At 38.6% G+C, this 22,557-nt stretch overlaps 1 protein-coding gene across 7 annotated transcripts in view; it reads left to right on the top strand.

Annotated features, from left to right (window-relative positions):
• Nucleotides 1-22,557, top strand: part of TRPM3 (transient receptor potential cation channel subfamily M member 3) — a 397,273-nt gene that overhangs the window by 349,070 nt on the left and 25,646 nt on the right. For 4 of the 7 annotated variants that reach the window (XM_042013144.1, XM_042013143.1, XM_042013146.1 and 1 more), the window contains 6 exons: nucleotides 328-495; nucleotides 1,382-1,507; nucleotides 7,530-7,670; nucleotides 13,134-13,262; nucleotides 14,640-14,891; nucleotides 19,893-20,067. In XM_042013144.1, coding sequence (XP_041869078.1) covers nucleotides 328-495; nucleotides 1,382-1,507; nucleotides 7,530-7,670; nucleotides 13,134-13,262; nucleotides 14,640-14,891; nucleotides 19,893-20,067 — 991 coding nt within the window. The remainder of the gene's footprint in view (nucleotides 1-327; nucleotides 496-1,381; nucleotides 1,508-7,529; nucleotides 7,671-13,133; nucleotides 13,263-14,639; nucleotides 14,892-19,892; nucleotides 20,068-22,557) is intronic. The other 3 variants (XM_042013148.1, XM_042013147.1, XM_042013149.1) reach the window with 1 other exon arrangement.

The following is a 22,557-nucleotide window of genomic DNA, read 5'->3' as shown; positions in this document are numbered from 1 at the left end:
CACACCCACATGGTCCCACCTACTCTTGACCTCATATAATATTTTGTACCTACATTCTAGTATGTAGCACTATGCATCTGATGATGTGCAAGCACATAAAACATTCAAGAGCATTCACAGCAACACTAGTAGAAGTTAAATGCTTTGTTTCAGTGCTCTGGTGACATACCCCAAATGACAAATACTTTATTGTCATAGAAACTCACATGCACATGTATCTTTCTTTTCCTAAATATCCGAGGGAGTTGTTCCATTTGATGCTAAGTAACCATTATGACCATAACCTGTTTTCTGTGATGATTATTGTTATCATTATTATTGCTTTAGGTAATTCTAGGAATTCTACTTCCTCCTTCAATCCTCAGCTTGGAGTTCAAGAACAAAGATGATATGCCCTACATGACCCAGGCCAATGAGATCCATCTTCAAGAAAAGGATCCAGAGGAACCAGAGAAGCCAGTGAAAGAAAAAGACGAGGAAGACATGGAACTCACTGTAAGTGCTCACAATAAATCATCAGCCTCAGTGCTGTCAATTTGTTATTCCTACCTCTGTAGGCATTGCAGATCATCTGATGGCTAAATATAGTACATAATAGGATACCACTCTTCACACTCCCCTCTCCTCCATGGGACTCAAACCACACAAGTTGCCATCATTTTGTCTCCACGTTGCAGCCATGCCATGGTGATGCTGTGCTGTAATATCATCATACTTTGATTCGGTTTGATGGCATATTGTCTGGACTAAGTGAATGAGATTTCAGAAGCACTCAGTCTTGATAAATGACCTCTCTAGTGGAAATGGGCTCATCTTTGGCTGGAAATGCCCAAAGATTCATGGAAGCTAAAGATTTTTTTCCTTTTAGTTGACTTGACTAGGAGAGTAAGCAAGTGTGCAAACAGGCCAGAGAAATTATGAAAACTTACTCTAAAATTCTTTCTGTATTTGTGGTCATTGCCTTTCACACAAACACACATCCAGTTTTTAATCCATTGAAGACATTAGCAGGCAGCTAGAGAGCTCCACTTCTACAACTGCAGAATTGTGTAAGGAGGGACTTGTCAGTATTAGTAACATAGCCTTTGAGGAATAATTTTCACTACAAAGAATAGACAACTAAAGCTCTGAAAACTACACAAGTCATCTACATCAAGTTTCTTGTTCTCACACTTCTTAGTTTGGGCAATTATCATACAGGCTATCACATTTGCCTTAGTTTAATTTGGTTTGCATTTGTTTGGGCTTGATTGTGGTGTCTTTGAAAGGCTTAAAACTCAGCCCCAGTTGGTCAGAATAGAGGCACAGAAGTAAAAGGGATTTGCCTGATTAAGTTAAAAAACAAAAACAAAAACAAAAAAACCCAGACTGTTTCCCACAGGCAAACAGCAGGAGCTGCCCACAGGAGCCCGACTGCAGGCAGGCAGAAGGACCTGCCTACAGGACCCAATATGCAGGCAAGCCGAAGGAGCAGCCCACAAGACCCACCTACAGGACCCGTTTGCAGGCAAGAACCTGGCTGTTGGGAAGGACCAGAAGCCAGAATAGCAGCAATGGGGCATTCTCTGCTCATTAGCTATTGATTGCAATTTACTAACCCTTGGCTTCTGACCCACTTATGAAGTGCCTATTCAAATCAAATAAGCACTTGGCAAGCTGCCTTTTACCTGACAGTGGGGAGAAAATTGGGGAAGATGTGTTTTCCATCTCACTGTAGTTATCTCAGCTCCTAGTTTCTTGTCTACAATACTGTTTCTTTTTTCCCTTCCAACTCCTTCTGCAAGGAAGTGATGTGTGCTGTTGATCTGCTTGTCCAGGTGAACCTTAGATGTTCCCCCTCTTCTCCCTTCCATGTGCTGACAGTCCTATTGCTCTTTTCTGTCACTGACTCTTCCCTTAATTCCTTCAAATTCAGTGTATCATTCTAGTGAAGTTTCAGACACTTACAACCTTTTTTATAAAATAAGATTTGTTCCTGTGGAGCCCAGCAAGTTTAGAAAAAATATCTTTGGTACATCACTGCTCACTTAGTATTTCTGCATATAATCTATACCATACTGTAGAACTTCTAATACAGCTGCTTTACTCAGGTGCCCCTCAATGGTGAGGAGAGATGAATTGTTAGCAAAAAGGTCTTTGCATGTCTATGGTTAGATGCCACAGGCAGCTACATTTAGTTACCTGACATGTTTTAAGTATAAGAAAATACTTTAGACTAAAGTTTTGTGTTGTTCCAGCATTAGTCAAATGGTCTGGCATAAGGTAGGTCAGGTTTCTTTTCCACTGACAGAGGATGCCTGAAGGATGGTTTGGGAGGTGCCTTTGTGAAGTTTCCCCTTAGCCATGGTATCCTTTAGTATATTAAGGATACCTTATAAATAGTTCAATAAGATGAATAATTTCTTGTGCCGGAATATCATAAATGTTTAATCCATTGCTGAACTTGGAATCAATAGATCAGTCACTCACCCTAACCTGAGCTTTGTTCAGCATAAAGATTAACAAATAAAAGTGATGGACTAAAAAATCATTTTAATCTTCAAGTTCCTTTTCTGGCAAGTAATATATTATTGAAATAATCTTCCTGATTCTCTTTCTAATCATTCCCAATGAATACTTCTCAAATCTCTCTATTCCTGTCATGTTACACCCATATTCTCTCTGCTAAAATGAGGATAAAGAGATCTCATCTAGACAAGGTCTGTTCATTGATTTCTTGTGAAGTCCTGTGTGTCTTGCACTGCTAAGCCCAGGTGACTAAAGATAGGCCCATAGTCAGTTTCTTCTTTTGCACTGCACTTACGCAGAGAGCATGAGGTACAGGGCCACGGTGATCTTTTCACTATGTTACACCTAGTTTGCACAGAATAATTGATCAGCAGACTGCAGCAACAGTGAAGTTAAGTCTCCACATGGGTGCATCTGAGTGCAAGTATGTATTTGCTTTATGCTTCTCTTAAAGGGTCTGATGGGTAACTGAACATATGGATACACTATGAAGATGTTGTGTTTATTCACTGTAAACTACTTGTTATTCACAGCTGCTTTTCACTTTATTGCAGATTCATGAGCGTGATAGGCCCACATTTCTTTAACACCTAGATGCTAAGAAACAGGCTTATAGCAGCTACTCACAAAAACACATTTGAATACTGCTCTCCTCAGTGCTCCTCAGCACCAAGAAATTTACCACAATTTATGCATGGAGCTGCCAGTCATTTATCCTGAATATTAAACACGGAGGAGTAGAAGGGCACTAAAGTCTAAAGGCCAGGGGCATTTTTGATTTGTACAGTGTCCTAATCAAGGCCTTAATTGCTGAAATTTAGGTCAGTCAGAAACCCCAGAAGTCTACCTCCCTCCCAAAATAACCCCGATTCTGGAAACCATAACTAGGATCATCCTTAACCGTATTCAGTGCCTTCTTATTTGGGTATTAGAGCTCCCCAGTAAATGGTTTTATTCCAGAACATATCTAACTCATCTAAGTCCTTTAAAAGGTGTTTCAGTTGTTGTTTTGTTCATTTTGCTCTGATTTTCCACAATAAATAGGAAGTTTGGACTTCCATGGGCATCACTGAGTTGGTCTGAGTTAGAACTTTTCAGCAGCAGCAAAGCTGGTTCTGTTGGCCTCTGGGATTACATTAGTTCATCTGTAATATGTATGCTTAGCCTTTTCTCAATGGCAAGAAATAACCAAATATTAATTATATCACTAAAAATACAGTTCTGAACACAGGAAATTCTGAAGATCCGTGTTCTAGTGCCCCCAGCCCAGCTCACTCTTCCCAGTGGAAGATGACTCTCACAGCATCTCACATGCCAGCAGCAAGGCACCCCTTCTGCTCATCTGGAAAACAGAATTGGGAAACACTACTGGTGGTCTCTAGGCGGAAGTGCTGACTCTCTCCATGAGTAGAGGTTCTCTCTTTCTTCAAGGAGTTTGGAAACCCTCCATACCACCACCACACATGTGCCCAGTCTCTGTTCTTTGCCCTGCTCAGCAGCCAGGATGACTGATCTCCTGGCACTTTAGTCCTGTTCCTCTGTCCTCACTGTAACCACCAAGCACATCCAAAATCTAATTTTACACATCTGTAAATCAAAGGCATTAAAAATTTTTTCTACCACTGTTTCAGGGCAGAGAACAGTAATCCTAGAACAACTACCATGGAGGCAGCACTTTCACGCATAGTGTAGGATCCAACGGGGTGTGCTGAGGGAGGTGTGTCTGCAGAGCTGTGTATCATTTCCACACCAGTTCTCTGTGAACTGGGGTAAGTCGCTATATAGCATGGAGATTTCACTCAGGATGAAATTGGAAGAGGCTGTATTCATTCCAGCAAGACTGAAATTCCTGTGTTTAATTATAAAACAGATAAACATAGTATAGGATAATTAACATATATTAACACAAAAATGTACAACCCAAAACTCTCCCCTGATAGTTCATTATCAGCAAACAGTCCTCAATTACATAAAACAAAGTCTGGCCCAACAACAACAACAACAAAAAAAACGGATTAAAAAAATCTCCATGTAGAAGCTATGCAAACATCAATCCCTTCAGGCTAAAATGATGCAGTTGTACTGTACTTTACAATGAGGCTGAGCTGCTGTCGAGCTTACCTTGCATGACTCATGGTGAATCATGAACGAAATCATGTATTAGAGAAAGAGATGCCGCCCACACCGAGCAGTGTGTTGAGTTGCTCCCACCCTACTGCAACCCACTCCAAGGAAAACATTTGTTCACATTTGGCACTGCAATTATTCTGTTAACACAGTTACTTAGGTTATTTCTGATTGTTTCTAATAGGGAAGCTTTTCAGTTTGTTAATACTGAGGTATAATTAACAGTCGGGAACATCAGGTCAAACCTAATCCCTAGCCTTCTCAGAGAAATTCCCCATCTGTAGCATGGGGGAGGGGAGAAGATAGTATTATATGATACAATTAATTAAAAAATAATTCTAACGAGATAAAATTAAAGCATCATTATCAAGAAGAAAGCAGTAGCAAACAGGAAATCAGAGTTCATAAGCTAAAGCATATATCCAGATATTGAAAGAGCTTTATCATAAAAACATCCACAACTCAGTGATTCCATTGAGAATTAAGTCTGTCTCAGAATTAGTAAATTTGTAAAATTGTGAAGGATTTGAACTCTGTAAAATAATCCCGTTCACTAAAGCGTGGCATTGATAATTCATTAAAACAGCCAGCAGTCATTTTCACTCTGCTGCAAAACTCCTGAGCACCAGAGGACAGCAGAGACAAAGCCTTGGGAAAAGCTACAGAAAACGCTGTAGCTCCAGATGGCAGCTTTCCCTGAGCAGCATCAGTAGGTAGAGAGAAGCAAACAAATTACCCTCTTGGGCTATAGCATTCCCAAAGCATTCAGATCATATTCAACTACTTTTTTTCCCCAAAAAAAACCCCAATCCATGATACAGATCAAAGGATCACTTTGATTTTGTGGAGTTTGGGTAATGATATCTTCTGTGGAGGTTGTGTAAATTCTGCTACTGTAGTTATATTCAGTAAGTCTCATAACCATAAGAACTCTTCTCCTCTGCTTAACAGCCACTTTTTCTTCTTCCTTCTTTATAAAAGTCTTGATGGACTTTCAAGGTGTTTTACATGCTCTGTGACAACCAACAGGAGGTACCTTTAAATTTTTAATACATCATATTTTATCTGTATTTATGGAAATTAAAAACCTTCAGCCATTAAAGCTAAAGGAAATAGGTTAACTTTGTCAAAGCAGGCTATAGTTTTTGAAACAGTCCCAGCAGGTTGGTTGCAGTGCAGTATACTTCTGTCCTGAATCTTCATCGTATTTTATTGAAAATGTGTGTTGTCAGATTCAAGAATATAAAGGTCCACATGGAAAGTAATAATACCAGAGGAAAAACTAACTGCATTAATGAAATTAACGAGAAGGAGTCATATGGGACCAAGCACAGTCCTAATAATGTTACAAATATCTACACTGACTGAAAAAATTTATTACTACCAATTACTATTTCACAAGAAAAAGACGTATATGAATAGCTCCACATGAGGCTAGAAAAAGGAAGAAAAGGGTAAATTGTGATTCTTTCTTTTAAATATGTGAGAAGTGCATCACCATTTCCTGCAGGGCTCTAGAACTTGATCAGATAGCTCACCTGAAGCCAATTAGTAAAGTATGTGCTGAACATCCTGTTGAATCAGAGAGCACAGAAGGACCTCCACAGAGGCAAGAAAGATCCTTTTATAGAAAGACATAATGTCTGGCATCTAATCGTTCCCGTAGTTTTCCACTGTTTAAGTTGTAGATGAGGACAATGGTCTGAAGCAAACTTTCATGGATGGTGAAAGTTTGCTTCAGTTAACATAAAAGCACAAGAATGCTTTCACCTACTTGGAGAAAAGTGTTATAGAAGCATTTAAACAAAAGTGTCATCATGCAATCCCTGCATACTTAGATACGTTTCAATTCTTGCAAATATTTCATGTACAGAGTGCTACATTCCTGAGGTGCATCCACAAACTGAATAGTAAGAACTTGCAAAGGGCACAGTGAGCTAAAATCCAGCCTTAGTCTATTGTTCATTAAATAATTGCTTCAGAATGAACACTTATTAGGTCACATTACACTTCAAATACAAAGGAATACCTTTTAAGCACTAATTTCAGTGATTGTAGTTTAGTCCTTCTACTTCTCTGCAACTGATAATGAAAATCAACAGTAAACAAATAAAACATCACCTTCTTTTGACAGTTAGGTTTGCACTCATAGATGAGGACTTCTTACATGTGTGTTTCTGGAGTTCAGCATAGCTCCTCAGTGGGTCTGAATTGCAATGGTAACAGTGACATCAAGCTTAGCAAAGGCAGTGCATGAGCAGTCTGGAACTTCACTATGGAAGAAGCTACAATCATGTACATGGGTATTTCGATTCAAGGCCTTTCTGCTGCAGTGAGATCTACTAGTCAGTCCTCTGACATCCATGTAAGCTTCACTGTGGGATCATGGCCTGGGGCAGGTCCAGTGATCCGACGTAAAAAGTGCAACTGTCTTCTTTGTTTCTCGTTCAGCGACTGCCAACTCGTCTTTTCCCCTGCTGTTCCCTCTCAGTCTCAGCCTTATGAACTTCTCTTTGTTTAAAACCAAAACTTATGTGCTTTCTGTCTGCATCTGTTTATTGTAAAGAAGTACACCAAAAAGCTGTTGTCAGGTTAAAGTGTTTCTGTCTGTACAGAAAAAGGAGAAATATTCTCCACATCTTATTTTTTGTTCACTAGTCAGGAATTTCACTCTCAAACTGAGGGTTGAGGCTAAAGCTGTAGCTTTCCATTTTCAAAGTATTAAGCAGAAGCCTTCCTGCAGAAAAAGATAATCTGAAAGCAAAGCATTTTACACCTAGCTGTGGTCACCTGGTTTTATCTAAAGATCAAGAGCAGTTTCCTGTTGACATTTCAAAAAATAGTGTAATTTTTCTTTCACAAAGAAAGAAACACAAATGTATCCTTTCTTGTAGGCAATGCTGGGACGAGGGAATGGAGAGTCCTCAAGGAAGAAAGAGGATGAGGAAGTTCAGAGCAGGCACAGAATGATCCCCATTGGAAGAAAGATTTATGAGTTCTACAATGCTCCCATCGTGAAGTTTTGGTTTTACACCGTAAGAAATCTTTCCTGTTATATTATTAATGTTTATAGAAATACTGAAATTGGGCTGAAGTAATTTAAGGTGTTTCATTGAAGTCTACATTTATATATATTGGAGGACTTACCCATATATAGTTTAATAAAAATATTTGGTGGAATTCTGCTAGCACTTGCAAACCTTTCTAAGACTTTTAAAAATTATCATTTTGTTCAGGAAGTTAATAGCTAAAATTGGAATGATTGTGTATGCTTTTCTTTAAATAAAATGGTAAGTAGAAGTTTGCTGTAGTGCTCCCAAGGAATTCCATATAGGAGAATTCAAAATAGGATTGCTTCCAATAGTAAGCCCAGTCGGAGGCTGGTCTGAATCAGAATTTGAATTATATAATAATTGATGAAAAAAAGAGATAGAGCACTTCTTTCCTTGGAATATTTTGATTTTTTTCTGTTTTGACCAGTCTGCAGTGTCTCTCAGAGAAAATGTGCATGTAAGTACCCACAAGATATCAAAGACATGAGTGACAGCTAGTGTACATTTTTCAGGGACAAGTTAGGTTAAATCAGTATATTCCGCCTGTGTTAGACAGAAATGAACGTTGCAGAAGGAGCAGAAAAAAGATTATATCGTATTTAGACTACAGTTAAACAGTACCGAAAACTTCACAGGGTTTTCTCACAGCTAAATTAATAACTGCTGTATTAAAGTTACTATGTGGATAAAAAGATTTTTGACAGTTAGTCTTCAAGATTAGATATTAATTATTCATTATCAAGCTGGAAGCAGGGATTAGCAAGTCTGCCATTAAGTTCTCTTCTATATCAGGTGCTATCTGATATTTTCATTCAAATCTTGGATGATGGAGTAGAGATTAGTTATTATTTTAGTTATTATTTAGTTATTATTAGTTATTTTGCAAATTGCACTAGAATGTAGAAGAATAAGACTACAAAGATCACAAAGTAATCCTTTAAGTCTTCTTGCCTGGAGTATTCCATACCAGTTCAGTTTCTGTATCATATGACAAGTGTGGACTGGTTTGAAAGACACAAAAAGGATGAATGTTTCAAGAGGTTTGTAAAGCTTGATTTAGGGGGAGAGATTAAGGAAGTGTGAATGTTTTCTCTGTTAAAAAAAAAAAAAAGATCTGCAGAAGGAAAGTAACAGTTTTTAAATATGTGTAAGTACCTCCAAGTCCTTGCTGAATAGGACGAAAAATAACACCCAGATAGTTCTAGGTAAGAAGTTAGGAAACAGTTTCTAACTGGTCCAAGAAGTACTGTCATGAACTGTGTGAGAACATGCTAGATTTTGCATTATTAATGATTTCTAAGCTATCTTATCAAGATATATGTCCATTATGTTACACTGGAATTAATCCTGTCTCAGCCCAATGGAATTGGCTAGATGATTTCAGGTGGGTTTTCCTCAGTTATATTTTCCATCATTCTGCTGAAAGCCCAGCAAATCACAAAGAATGGATCCTCCTGCAAGTGACTTCTCATATGAAAAATTGCCTTGCAGACACTGGGATAAACTCACATCGGTTGAGTCTTAGATGCGGTGGACACCATAGACTAGCAAACAGTTTAATAATTTGGAGTAACTTACTGCTCAGCTCTGTGGCCAGTGAACAGGAATCAAGTCTACAAGTCCAGAAACTACTAATCAGCAACCTAGTCTCATTATCAATTGCAGTGTGTATTATGCACAAACAGAAAATTCTTTACACTGCAAATGGAAAGAAGCATCCTAGCTTTCCCTGTTAGTTCCATTTTGAAATGGGAGACAGAAATCAATATTGCATTTCCATTTAGACTTGTTCCTACAGTTTTATGTCCCGAGGCAGGTCTCAATCAAGGTCATTTATTAAAACTGTATCTTGGATACACTGAACTTGGAGAGCAAGTTAAGGTGGATTCTGGCTGCCGTGCTTGACCTGTTGTGTATATTGAGAACTCCTGGAAACTAAAAGCAAAAGAAGTTTCAGAGAAGGGTTAAAATTGCACAGCCTATCACAATTTTACAAATACACAGGCACAAATATTATTCATGTATTTCAAAAGAAATCATTCAAATTTTACATTCCACATTACAAAATGCATGTAAAAGGTCCAATGGCTATTGTATACCACTTAAAACAATTTGATTATTCTGCCTCTAATTTGATTATTTACCTACCTCTATTACTATATAGCTGTATTCACTTTCATTCTTCAATTACACAAGAGTGAATTAAATGAGATATTTGAATATGTAACATTTGGCTCAGCAGACACTAGACAACTTTTTCTCAAAAAAAGTCCCAAAACAAACCAAAAAAAAAGACAAACCACAAACCAAAACCCAACACAAACAAACCAACAGACAACCCCCCACCAACTTTAGCCTTTCTCTCTAGACACACAGCAGTTTCAAAAGTCAACTATTCTGTTGCATTGGAAACTATGACACATACGTTACATCTCACAGATTGCTTGAGCAGAAGAGGATGATCTTCCCCTACTGTTGCCTAATATCAAAAGACAGAAGCTCTTGCAACAGTGTTAAAATAATAAAATAAAAAGCAGACTTTTACTGGAAGCTTCCAGGTGTCCAGGTGGTCATGTGCACATGTGGCATCAGATTTCTATGACTTTTGTAAGTTTCACAAATTAGCATAACTAACAAATATTGTCCAATTCGAAGAGTGGTTGTTCACATAATTTTCCCTGGGTACTGCCCCGCTGGAGTTCGTCCAGAGCTTCTTTGCCCCATTTGATATTGTGTGTCCTCAGATTCTCAATGCCCTTGTCATGCTTCTTCTTCTTAAGAATAAGACTAAAACAGTATTTCAGGAATGTGTTAGAAGGTTAACTTATTACGCAGAAATCTAAGAGAAGGGGTAGTAAAAATACTAGGAGCTATATAACTATGTAATAGTAGTCTACAAAGCTATGAATATATGAAAAATACATAAAAAGCAAAATCTTTAGGCATAACTACTACTAGCATTAACTGAGAGATTAGCAGGAAGTAAGAAGGCAGGTTTCTACCTCTTCTGAAGAGGAAAGCTGCTGAGGAATTGAGCCCCTAGTAAGAGTCACCTTCTAAACATCAAAGGAGCTTTGCCCTAAGTTTTGCATTTTGGGACCACTTCAGTTTATGATCATTTAATTATTGCAATCAATCAGAAAAGAGGAGGGTGATCTCCTTGAAGCATTAACCTGTTGGTACAATTTCCATGTTTGTCCTCTACCACAGTGAGTATTCCAGTATTTTCTGTAGAATGGGAGTGCATCCATAGATGGGCTGGGTCTGATCCAGCCGTGCAGCTCCTTAGCAGGCACTCCTTTCCTTAGTTTCTTCAGGTACTGCCCTCAGCTGTGACAATGGCAGCTCCTAGCTCTTTGTCAAGCCAGGTAAAAGCAAGGAAAAACAGGGTTCAGCTACTTCTGTAGTAGCACTTTTAAAGAATCTTGAGTACCAGCATGAACAGCTACACTGAGGTTTGACCACAGTGTAGCTGTGGAAGTGTCAGTGTAGCCTCCTGGAAGGAAAGAGCAAGTTAGAAGTCTGGGGAGGGAGAAAGAGGGTGTCACTCCCGATATGAAGAGCTTGTTTCTTGGGTTAAAGTGGAGACGTTTCAGAATAATTTTACTCACAAATCAAGATTCTTTTCTCTTTTGTCAAGTAAAAATGTTTTGCAGTTTTGAGTACGTTTGAATTGACATAAAGAAACCTGCCAAAACCAAAGCCAAAAGTTGCCAGCATTTCAAAAGAAAACCAGGAAGAAGCAAACCTAGTTCCAGTTAGATTCTTGCAGTTTCTGTCCCCTTTGTAACCTCAGTGTCCTTATTCTTCTGCCATACTGACTGCAAGTGCTCACCAAAGGCTGCTGAAGTAGATCAAAGTAGATTTCCTGATAATTAGGAATCAATAAGGTCTGAAAGGAGGAGTTAAGTAACAGTATCACCCCGCTTTTTGCTCTGTGTTAGAAGGTGTTATTTCCACTAGGGAGGTGGGTATCCAGTTCTGCCTGTCAAGAGGTTCTGCTAACTCTGGTGTCACCCTACGTGTTGGCCTACATCAACACTGCTCTCCATTTCCTGTAGGAGTGGCAAGGGAAGACCAGCCTCCAGACCTGAGCATTGCAATCCATCATCCCTCACAGACTGAAAGACAAATGAGTTCATTTCCTCCTCTGTTTTATGCAGGCAAGAAGTTGTGCTTCAGCTATCTGGTTCCTCTGTACTGATAGATGCGGCCAATAGAAAGAATTCTCTAAAGTGTCCTCAACCGGCAGCTGGAACAAAAGCCAGAACTCTGTGGCTTTTACACAGAGTAGAAGTGACGTTCTCTAACAAATACAATAGGACTATAAACTCTATTCTGTGATGTGCAGAACAATGAAATAATCCTACCCAAAAGTCTCAAGGCCCTCTGTGGTTGTTTCAGCTTACATGTGATCCCATGTACACAATAGCTGTAGCACACAGTTGAGAGAAAAAACTGAATTCAAATATAGATGTATGTAATACAGCTTTCCGTCACAATGACTAAATGTTCATGCACAGAACTGAGTCATCTTTTCTATGACTTATATTTAGCCTTAAGATGTATTTTTTTTGTAGGGCAGCTGTTTGAAAGGCCAAGTAGACAGGCAGGTGGATTCTGGCCTCCGCAAACCCCAGCCACACCCCTGCTACAGCCCATGCTCCAGAGTGACACTTGAGTTTTTCTGAGCTTTATGAACTTGATGATGCAATTTGCCTGACTTGTCTTCTTTTGACAGACCATTTAATTACATTCAGCATGCAGAAAAAAAAAGGAAAAAGAAACTAAAAACTTAATCTACACTTTCTTCTGGATCAAAAACTAAGCTGGAAGGTGAATATATTAGGAAGGAAAATAAAAATATTCCCACTAAAAAATTTGCAAAAAATATAAGGCAAATGAATGCATGGCTATGCCTGGCTCCTTAGTGCAGCAGTGTGAGTAGGAGTAGCAGTGTTTTGGGGAGGAAACATCCTATAGGTTAGGTCAGTACTACATTGGGTAGGAAAACCTCTAATAAAGCCTAAAATCCTCTGTACTCGGAATGTCACTCAGCCCAGGTTAGGTGAACAGGTGAAAAAAATACAAAGGAGGGGTGTTAGAGGACTAAAGACTTTTAGAAGCAGATGAGGGAGAAATCTTCATGTAGGTTACTTAATTGGGTAGTTGACACAGTGGTATTAGAATTGCCATCACTGTGGGATGATCCAAGGAAACTGCATTAATAAAAGTTTTTTTGAGGAGACAGATATAGCTGGAAATATGTGCATGTGTTTTGCAGATTCCGTACAGTACGCCATCTAATGTGAGCTTTTTCAGACAAGCCAGGACAGTCTTACTGTTCTTTTGTCTGTGAAACTCTGGTTACAGTAGAATCAGGAATATCAAATCATATCCAAGAAACTATCTCAATTTTATTGATACTGATTTTTTTCTTTACAGCTGGCCTACATAGGCTACTTGATGCTGTTCAACTACATCGTGTTGGTGAAGATGGATCGCTGGCCATCTATTCAGGAGTGGATTGTCATCTCATACATTTTCACTCTGGGAATAGAGAAGATGAGAGAGGTAAAGTCACCCCAACCAAGAAAAACAGAATAAAAAAGGAATAAGTGTGGAGTTTGGTTGGTTTTTTTCATTTTAATATCTGATTTTATTATTTTTCTCAGGCTACATTTTTATGAATGAGCTTACAAAATTGCCCTTTTTTTTTTTTCAGAAAGGCGGATGGATTGTTAAAATAAAAAAGCAGTAAAAAGATCTATCTTCTTTAATTTTAAAATGAACAATTCCTTTCTTCTTCTTTCTTCTTCTTCTTCTTCTTCTTCTTCTTCTTCTTCTTCTTCTTCCTCCTCTTCTTTTTTCTTTTTCTTTCTTTCTTTTTTCTTTTCTTTTCTTCTTTTCTTTTCTTTTCTTCTTTTCTTTTCTTTTCTTTTCTTTTCTTTTCTTTCTACTTTATTTTTCTCTCTCTTTCTCTCTTTCTTTCTCTCTTTCTCTCTTTCTCTTTCTCTGTTTCTTTCTTTCCTTCTTTCCGTGTTTCCTTCTTTCCTTCTTCTTCTTCTCCCATAAAATTTCTGTGTCCAAATTTCAGTGTGATGCTCATTAAATAGCATTCACAAGTACGGGGTGATCTTCTAGCAAGTCTTAAAGGTCAGCTAAATTCCTTGAAATGTGGCTTTTGAAAATTTTTATTAATTTGTCAAGCAATAGTGTGCATCTCCCTAAGGGTGCAACAGCAGACACAGAGCAGAGACAGAGAATTTAAGGTAGCACTCAGTCTGAAAAGAGAGCAAAGTGGCTCTGTTAACCCTGCCTCTTGTGGGCTCTCCCACCTGCAGCTAATGCTGTCCCCTTTCAGGAGCCAAATGTGCATTTATTCCACAGTGACACCAGAGGCCCAATTCAGCCCTAATGTGAGTGAATGCGAGTCCCATTGACCACAGCTGAAATAGCACATTTGTACCCCTGGGCTGAATCTGTTACCAGTTGAGTTTGTACATTCTGAAGCCAGCGCTCTGGAGGACTAGACTTGGTCATTTGTTACACATTTTAATACAATTTTTTTTAAAGCTTCTTTAGATGTAAATTTTTTTGTAAAAAAAGTCTTTCTATATTTTACCCTCTGTTCCAAGGCTCTAAGTAGGGTTAATAAATTTGAAAAACAGAAATACATACATATATTTCTTCTGATTTCATGAGAATTTTAGACTGAGCGATCACTTTGTCCTTTAAAGTATCTTGCACATAGATAAATGTTAAGAATGGTTGAAATGGAAGATTTCTGGAAAAAAAAGCCCAGAGAGTACCTGAGATATTTGTATGATAGGGGTCTATCAGCTTTGCTTTTGGCCTGTGTGGCATGTATCTGTCTGTTTACTATAGATTTCTTCAAGTTGAAATTAAGACAGCTCAGCTCCTTTCTTCTCAATTTCCTCTGTCCTTCAGATCCTCATGTCAGAGCCTGGGAAACTGCTGCAAAAAGTCAAAGTTTGGCTCCAGGAGTACTGGAATGTTACCGACCTCATAGCTATCCTGCTGTTCTCTGTTGGGATGGTTCTCCGCCTGCAAGACCTGCCTCTCCGGAGTGACGGGCGCGTGATCTACTGCGTCAACATCATCTACTGGTACATCCGGCTGCTGGACATCTTTGGCGTGAACAAGTACTTGGGGCCCTACGTCATGATGATCGGGAAAATGGTGAGAGCAGTTGGCAAACCCCTTCTGTGTTTGACTGTGTGTTCTGGGCTCAGTGTCCGTAGCCAATGACATTGCTGCAGAGTTACCTGGATTTTTTTTTACACATCAGTGTTTTCATGCAAGCTAGAAATCAGTGCCTTCTTGAATCAAAACCTCCAGAATTGAGGCCCCCCAGAACTGAGGATTAGATTCTTCCTGTTCTATTAGATGATGTATTGTTTGTCTTTCTCTGAGATCACTCTTCAACAGCAGAGCCACCCTACACCCCTCTGTGCCTCATTTGCAGAAAGTACAAAGGAGATTTGGTAATTATAAAGGAAGGTGGTTTGTTAATGTTTAAAAAAAATTGTTCAGATGTTTAGTACCCTGAGCCTCTCTAATAATCGTGGTGTGTTCACTATATGGTTATAACTACAATGGTAATGATTAAGACTGACCCTTCTGTAGTTTGATCCATATCCACATGCTCCTCCATCTCCTAAGTCCAGGTGTGTCCTTGTGACATGAGAAATCAGTTTGTATAAGTGTGCCCTCACCACATCAGTTGTACACACCGTAGCAGGAATATGAATAGCTTGTGTAATAGTAAATGCATGCAGGAGTAATCAAGAGTCATTTGCTTCCACATGCATAACTTTTGATTTTTCAGTTTTTAATTTTTATGTTTCAATAGAAATGTTGCAATTAAGCATCTTTTTGCTTGAGTTAAAGAAAACGGCTGAATTTACAGATGCCTATGCACACATCCCTAATATTTGAATACCTGCACACACAGCTAATACACGTGTTCATGTTTCACGTGCAGTTATCCAGTTTTTCTTGTGTAAATCATGTCTGTTTCATGCATTTTGGGGTTTGAGAGCTGGGGTTTTCCAGATAGATTAAAACCCCTTGAAGCTGGCTTTAAGTAAAAGAAAGTAAACTGAATATTAACTCTTCTAAATGGAATACTACTGCTGTTTGCTATGTGACAATAATCAGCAAGTCCAAAGAGGCTGACTGTTGTAATTGTCTTACAATGGCCCTTAAAGAAAAGATTCATCCATCCTCACCATCATAAGAAAAGGGGACGTATATGAGTGCATGGACTAAAATATCTCCTTGATATTACATTAGTCACAACAGGCTCAGTGAGCAGGTATAAAACTGAAATGCAAAATATACATCCAGTTACACTCCCTACCCAACAGGTGACCAGAGAACTGTTGTCTTATCCACTCAATTTGCCAGATTTCTACTGCAAGCCCACAGTGGTGGGTTTGACAAAGAAAGAACAGGTTAGTGAAAAAAAAAAGAGAGAGGGAGAGAGAGATTGAGGGAAACCATGAGAGAATGAGATAGTTGAGTTGTTATGTCCTGAAAAAAAGATTTTGGAGTGTCCTTCCTTCAAGAAAGCCTGTAGGTTGTTGACATGAGGTTTTGCAGAGCTCCAGAGTAAAAATACTCAACAGTTCTTGTTGGAGGTTGTTGAAAAAAAACCAGCAGGACCAGAGAAGAGAATACAGATCAAAGGGAAAACACTGTCTTAGCAGGTTTCTTTCCTGCTGCATTTGGACTATCTTTCCACCAGTGGATCTGGTGGTCACTGGGGGGCTTACACAATACGCATTGTGTAAAACTTCTGAAAAAACATCTACCTTTCTACTCTGCTTTATTTTTCAGAGCTACATGCACTAAAAGTTTCAGAACTGCAGTGCTAACAGAGGCAGTGTGAGCAACAGTTCAATAATAGAGTGGCCACAAATAACAAACTTCTAGTAGTCAGTGTTACAGGTGGCTTTCTGTCTCTACTTTTTGTGGAAAACAAATGCAGGAAAATCACTAGCCTCTGTAGGCTCAGCACCTGCATTAAAAGGTGTTGAATTTAGCTGCCAAATTGTTCTGAAGCCCTGGGTGACTGTTAAAGGAGGCAAATTATTCTGTTTTATGCCTTCCTGTTACTTGGTTTTCATAGTTTGCCCAACTTTCCACGCACTTAAGCCACTCTGACACATCCCTTTTGCCCACCATGCAGTGCACAACCAGTTTGAGTTACACACATCAGCCTCTCACATCTATTTTCTGACCAGCTTACTCTCTTGTTCAATGTCCAACTCATGCACTCCCTGGTAGCTGCACCTGCTGGCTCCAGGCTGCTCCATGGGCTCTCATGTATAATTTTGTTTAAATCATGTCTCTCTACCTCCTAGTGTTCTGTCTTCCAAGTGGTGTTGAAAGTTCAGTTCAGCACTGTGCAGGACATCGACAGAGTAAGCACATCACAACTACTGAGATCCTCAACAGAGGATCAGGCATATTTAATGCCTGAGACTTTTTCTTGAGCTTCTATCATAAGTTTTAGACTCAGGAGGAAAAGGATGACTTTTTCTCTCTTTCCAGTGTTGATGAACTTTCTCTTCACCTGCCTCTACTCTGCAGTCAACAAAACAGCTGTAATAAGTTTTACCTCTGGCCACTCCGAACAAATATGCAAGTGAAATTAAGCAAGGGGCAGGAATGGGTTCAAGTGGTTTAAAAGCAATAGGCTAAAGCAAAGATGAAGATACAAGGAGGAAACTGAATGGCCAAGCTTATTATTATCTACTGATTTCAGTAACAGAATATGCTTGTGCTTTTCTGATTTCTGCCCAGTGATAGATTTAATTTCCTTCTATTCAGGAATGAAATGAAATTACTGTGGAATGTCAGGAGAGTCAGAGGTATATCATTTCCTTTAATGTGTGGAAATATCTACATTTTCTTAGCCTTTCTGCAAATACAGAAGTTGAAATACAGCCAACTTCTTCATAAAATTGTACCAAAAAAAATACTGTGTTTTATCACTTTTTTACACAGGTGACTGATGAGTTCTTCAGAATGATTGAAATGGCCATTGCCCTGCTAAAATATCAAGTGTAATTTGACACCACAGGCCAAAGGACCTGATACAATGCTCGTTAAAGTCAGTGGAAACTTGCCCATATATTTCATTGTATTTCAGACAAGTTACTGAGTTTAGAAGATACCCAACTGAAGGAGGGAAAAGCTAATATGCGTCTTGAATAGAGAACAGCACTGAAAATTTTATTTCTTGCAAAATGAGGTCAAACCTGTGGGCTTCCTGGTCAAAAACCCTTGAAACATTTAAGAAATTGCCTTAACTTGCCTCAAAATGCTCATTATACTTACTTGTTTGTGTGACATTTTAAAAGAGTTATTACATTACATCATATCAAGTTATGTATTGCTATCTGAAACAAAGTTTGATTAGACAAGAAAGGAGGAATCAGGTTTCACCTTATGCTTTGTTCCCTGAAAGCAGTAAGAACTAAATATGCTTATGCAGTTTTCCCATTTCAGGATGCTTTCTGAAGTACAATAATCTGGAATTTGTCTTCATGAAGGGATATTTTTTTGAGAAATTAATGCCCTGAATTAAATAGGAATGTTGATGATTGACTTTGCTGGGTTTTAATTATTTAAAACATTTCTTTTCCTCTCTTGTGTCCCCAAGGTTTTTTCTTTCTTTACTGCATTTTTTATGGACCTCAAGACTTCTGTATTCTCCTGCTTTTTTTTTCACTTGTCCTCGGTTCCTTCTTTCCACCTTCCTGATTCTCTCTTACCTGACCCCTGCTCTGCTGGTGCCTTTCTCCTACAGCTTCTCTCTCTAAACATGAGCATACCTTTTCCTCTTTGCTACCTGTAACACTCTTTCCTCTGTTACATATTTCCCCAGTGTTACTTTGACCTCAGGTTGCTTTAAAATTGAACAACCCCTGCAGCAGTGCCAGATCCATCTGCTGCAAGTGGGTCCCTCTTCCATCAGCTCTTGTCATGAGCAGCACTGCCCTTGGGCTGCAGCAGGTCCCCCATGGAGCCATAAGGCCACCAGCTGAGGTGCAGGTTGGTTTCATGGCTCTCTTGCAAGGAAGGCTGAATTCAGCTGAGCCAGAAAATGCAGAGACTGGAGGGAATAAAACTCATAAGGTTTAGAGGATTTGTAAGTTGAGTTTTGTCTAGAGACAAAAGTTATGTCCAGAACTATGAAAAACAGCTCAGTTGTAACAATTCTAAAGACCTGGCAAGTCTTTAAGTAAAAGTTTTAAAGGGATCTTACCAGGGACTTTACAGGATTCCCAATTTTTTTTCACATTCACTTTGGTTTGTAAAGCATCTCCGCTGTAGCTGCCTGATGCCCATTGTTCTGCTCCCTTGAGGGCCTTTTCTAGAACAAGGTTTCTTCTAATCTTCGGACTCTATTCAGCATCTTGTAGGATTGCTGTCCCGCTTTTTTCAGGAACATTTTGAATGGGTGGATACTGTTTGCAAGCACTAGTTAATCTTGGGCATGTGCTAATGAGGCCCTCAACAGTGGAGGAGAACAGAGCTCACTGTCTGTTATCTGATTGGGTTTTGTTAATATGGCATTTGTCAGACTCCCCCACCAAGCAGATTTTTAGCCCAGGCAGTATCACAGCTTTCCTTTCTCACTGGTTACCACCATGGTGTCCCTTATGTTGCAGTAACAGGCTGTTCTGCCACCCGTTCCTCCGTATGTTAGTTGCGGCTCCCTTTGCTCTAAGACTATGAGTACCAGTGAATAAAATTATCCATGTCAGTCCTTTTGCTTAGGTACAGTTGCCACTTGGTGCCTATAAACAATACATCATCTCACGACCCTTGCCCAGACCAGGCTGCTGATTCCAGTGAACCTATATTCTTGTTGAGGCAACTGGTGTGAACAGATGGTACTTTGTATTTTCAAGCCTATTCATAACATTTGAATTGTTCTTAAAAGAGACACTGGGTAAAACCAAGGACATAATAATACCACGTCACTTCTTTGAAAAATATTTTTTTTATGTGTAAACAAGAATGGCTTTTCAAAATTTGTTTTTAAAAATTCTGTTTCTAAGATTCACAGGTTTTTTTTTTTTTGCAGCATATCGTAATTAGAATATGGACAAATAAGTTCCTCTAATTCTTGTCCTTTCTCTCTTTCTTTCTCATTACATTCAGATGATAGACATGATGTACTTTGTCATCATCATGTTGGTGGTTCTGATGAGCTTTGGTGTGGCAAGACAGGCAATTCTTTTCCCCAATGAGGAGCCTTCATGGAAGCTGGCGAAAAACATTTTTTACATGCCTTACTGGATGATCTATGGGGAAGTGTTTGCAGACCAGATAGACCGTAAGCAAGTTTATGATTCTCATACTCCAAAGTCAGGTACCCAGCTTTGATCAGATGATGTCCTATTAGATCATGTGTGTTTGCTCAATAAATGGCTCCAGATAGAGGAACTTCTTCAACACAGAGAATGGTTGCAAAAATATTTTTTCAGCTAATATTGGGGTGTCAGTTTCACAACATGCTTCTGACATCCCTTTTAACTGGAAATCTGTAATGCTACATTATCTTGCATATAAAGAAGATTATAAATGTGTCCTTTTTACCAGCTTGGTAACAGGAATCTCCTTCCAGGTATCCAGCATGAATTTGGGGGTATACCTGGGATACAAAAAGTCACTTCTTTTTTTCTCATCCCTTGGTTTAATTTTAGACTTAAATACTTTTTATCTAACTTCATATTGAACATCATGTCTAATAATTGAGGATTAGACCTTTCAGCACCTGTCCTTCATGAGGATCTAATCTGATGAGTTTTCTTTTCTCTGTTATCTTCTCAGTGCCACCTTTAAGCTAGACCCTGTGATGCAATTCTTTGGGTCTAATAATTAGATCCATTATTAGAATATTATTGCATTTATTATTAGAAGGCAAGACTGTGCTCACACCAATGCAAACAGGAAAAGAGCCAGTATTTAAATATATTACCTCCTCAGGATTCATCGGGTAGGTGATCAGGAAAATGCTGGTTTTCTGTTTAGATTCTGTTTAGTAAATCTTCTGGTGCCACTCGTTGCATTACCACCAAATGAGAGAGGGCGTCATGAGAAATTATGCAGTAGATGACCAAACTAAGAACCACAATGTTATCTTTTGCAAATACTGTCATGTAGCTGATGTTCATCATTCCTACTTAATTGTGTGTGAGTCTTGGCAGCATTTGGAAGTCAGTACCTTTTCCAGTGGCAGATGGCTTCTATTAAAGCTCTGTTTAGGACATTGTATTTTATTCTATGTACCATTTTAGGAAAGGGCAGTATTTTCAAAATTTATTTGTTTCTTGTTTGGTATTGATGAACTTTGAATGAAAAAAAGATGTTTCTTTTTGCTGAGCTGGTTAAAAGTAGTAAATGTATCTATATGACAAATAATATCCCCAATTGAATATAGTTGCAGATGGATAGATGTATATGTATCCCATGGCAGATATTTCAGCAGTTTCATGTTCTTTTTCCTGGCTAGCACTGAATGTTATTGTGCATACAGATGAAGCCTCCTTTTTATCTTTACTCCCCTACTTGGTTTTCAGAGGCAGCATGGCATGCAAGGAAGTAAGCAAGTATCTATAATGACCAAATTTGTCACTATGTTTCACTTTTTACCCAATTCCCTCATTTTTATCATTTTCCCTTTTCTTTTATTTTTAAAAATTCATTAATTCCAAAGGCATAATAGTTGGGGATATAAAACTTCATCATGCTCCGAAAGCATATTAGAGAGATAAATTTTTGTATCATTAACCTATGACTTCCTTCTACAAGCAGAATTCTGTCTGTCCCTCTACAAGTGGCCATTTATTGATATTGTACTAAGTAACTACCATAGTGCAACAAACGTGGAAATTGGCTGAATAAAGTGTTCTTGTTTTGGTTTTTTTTATTGAAGGGCTGATTACAGTTTAGAACCCGGAACCTTAAGAAACTGAAGGGTCCTTGAATGAAGCATGGTATTTAAGTATGAAAACTGGGTTGCAGGCTGCACATCCTTGCATGAGGATTTGAGATTAGTCTTATGTGTTATTCAGATGCACAACATTTAAACCATGAAAAAAGATGCAGAGTAATTACTTCTAAAACTTAGAGAAAGCAAACTTCCTGGCGGCTTCAACTCCAGCTTTTAAATATAGACATGTTGTTTTTCTACCTGTGTCAAGGAAACTCGGAGTTGCAGCAAAAGTGATGATGTCAAAATGAAAAGCAGCACCTACTTCCTCCTTCCTGAGAGGCAGATGATGCAGGGAATTAGTATCTGCCACTCTTCCAGCACAAAATGTGTACAGTATGTCATGTCTGTCTGATGCTCAGTTGTCTCAAAAATGTTACCTGTGGAATAGACTGGGAGCATGAGCAATGGTTGGTGATGATGTTAACACAATCAAAATGACCCAATGGACACCCAGAAGGTTTTACTGGCATACTCACACTTTTTCAGTATTTAAAAATTTGCTGTTATTTATATTTTCCATGTTGTTCTAAGCTAAATCAGCCACTGTACTCATGTTAGAGTGCTACAGTGTTTGTACTTTCTCAAATAAGATAAGCATGTTCTTAAATTGTTATGCTACATCTAAACTGAAATTTAACTCTGTGGCTTAGAGCACATTATTTTTTAATCAGTATTATTTTAACAAAACAAAAGGGTTGCTTTGTGAATTTTGTTTGTGTTTTGGTGTTTAATATTGCTACAGTATAAGCAAGTTTGGGTTTCAGTAAAAGTGCTGATCATGGAGAGGCATGTTGATTTGAGCCACTTTCCTGGAAAACATCCTGGTAT

The sequence above is a fragment of the Corvus kubaryi genome, unplaced genomic scaffold (genome assembly GCF_017639235.1).
Source record: "Corvus kubaryi isolate FWS band 111438036 unplaced genomic scaffold, C.kubaryi_AGA036_p1.0 split1-37296, whole genome shotgun sequence".
NCBI classification, from domain to species: Eukaryota; Metazoa; Chordata; class Aves; order Passeriformes; family Corvidae; genus Corvus; species Corvus kubaryi.
The sequence above is the reverse complement of the archived record's forward strand: the minus strand, read 5'-3'. Positions and strand labels throughout refer to the sequence as shown.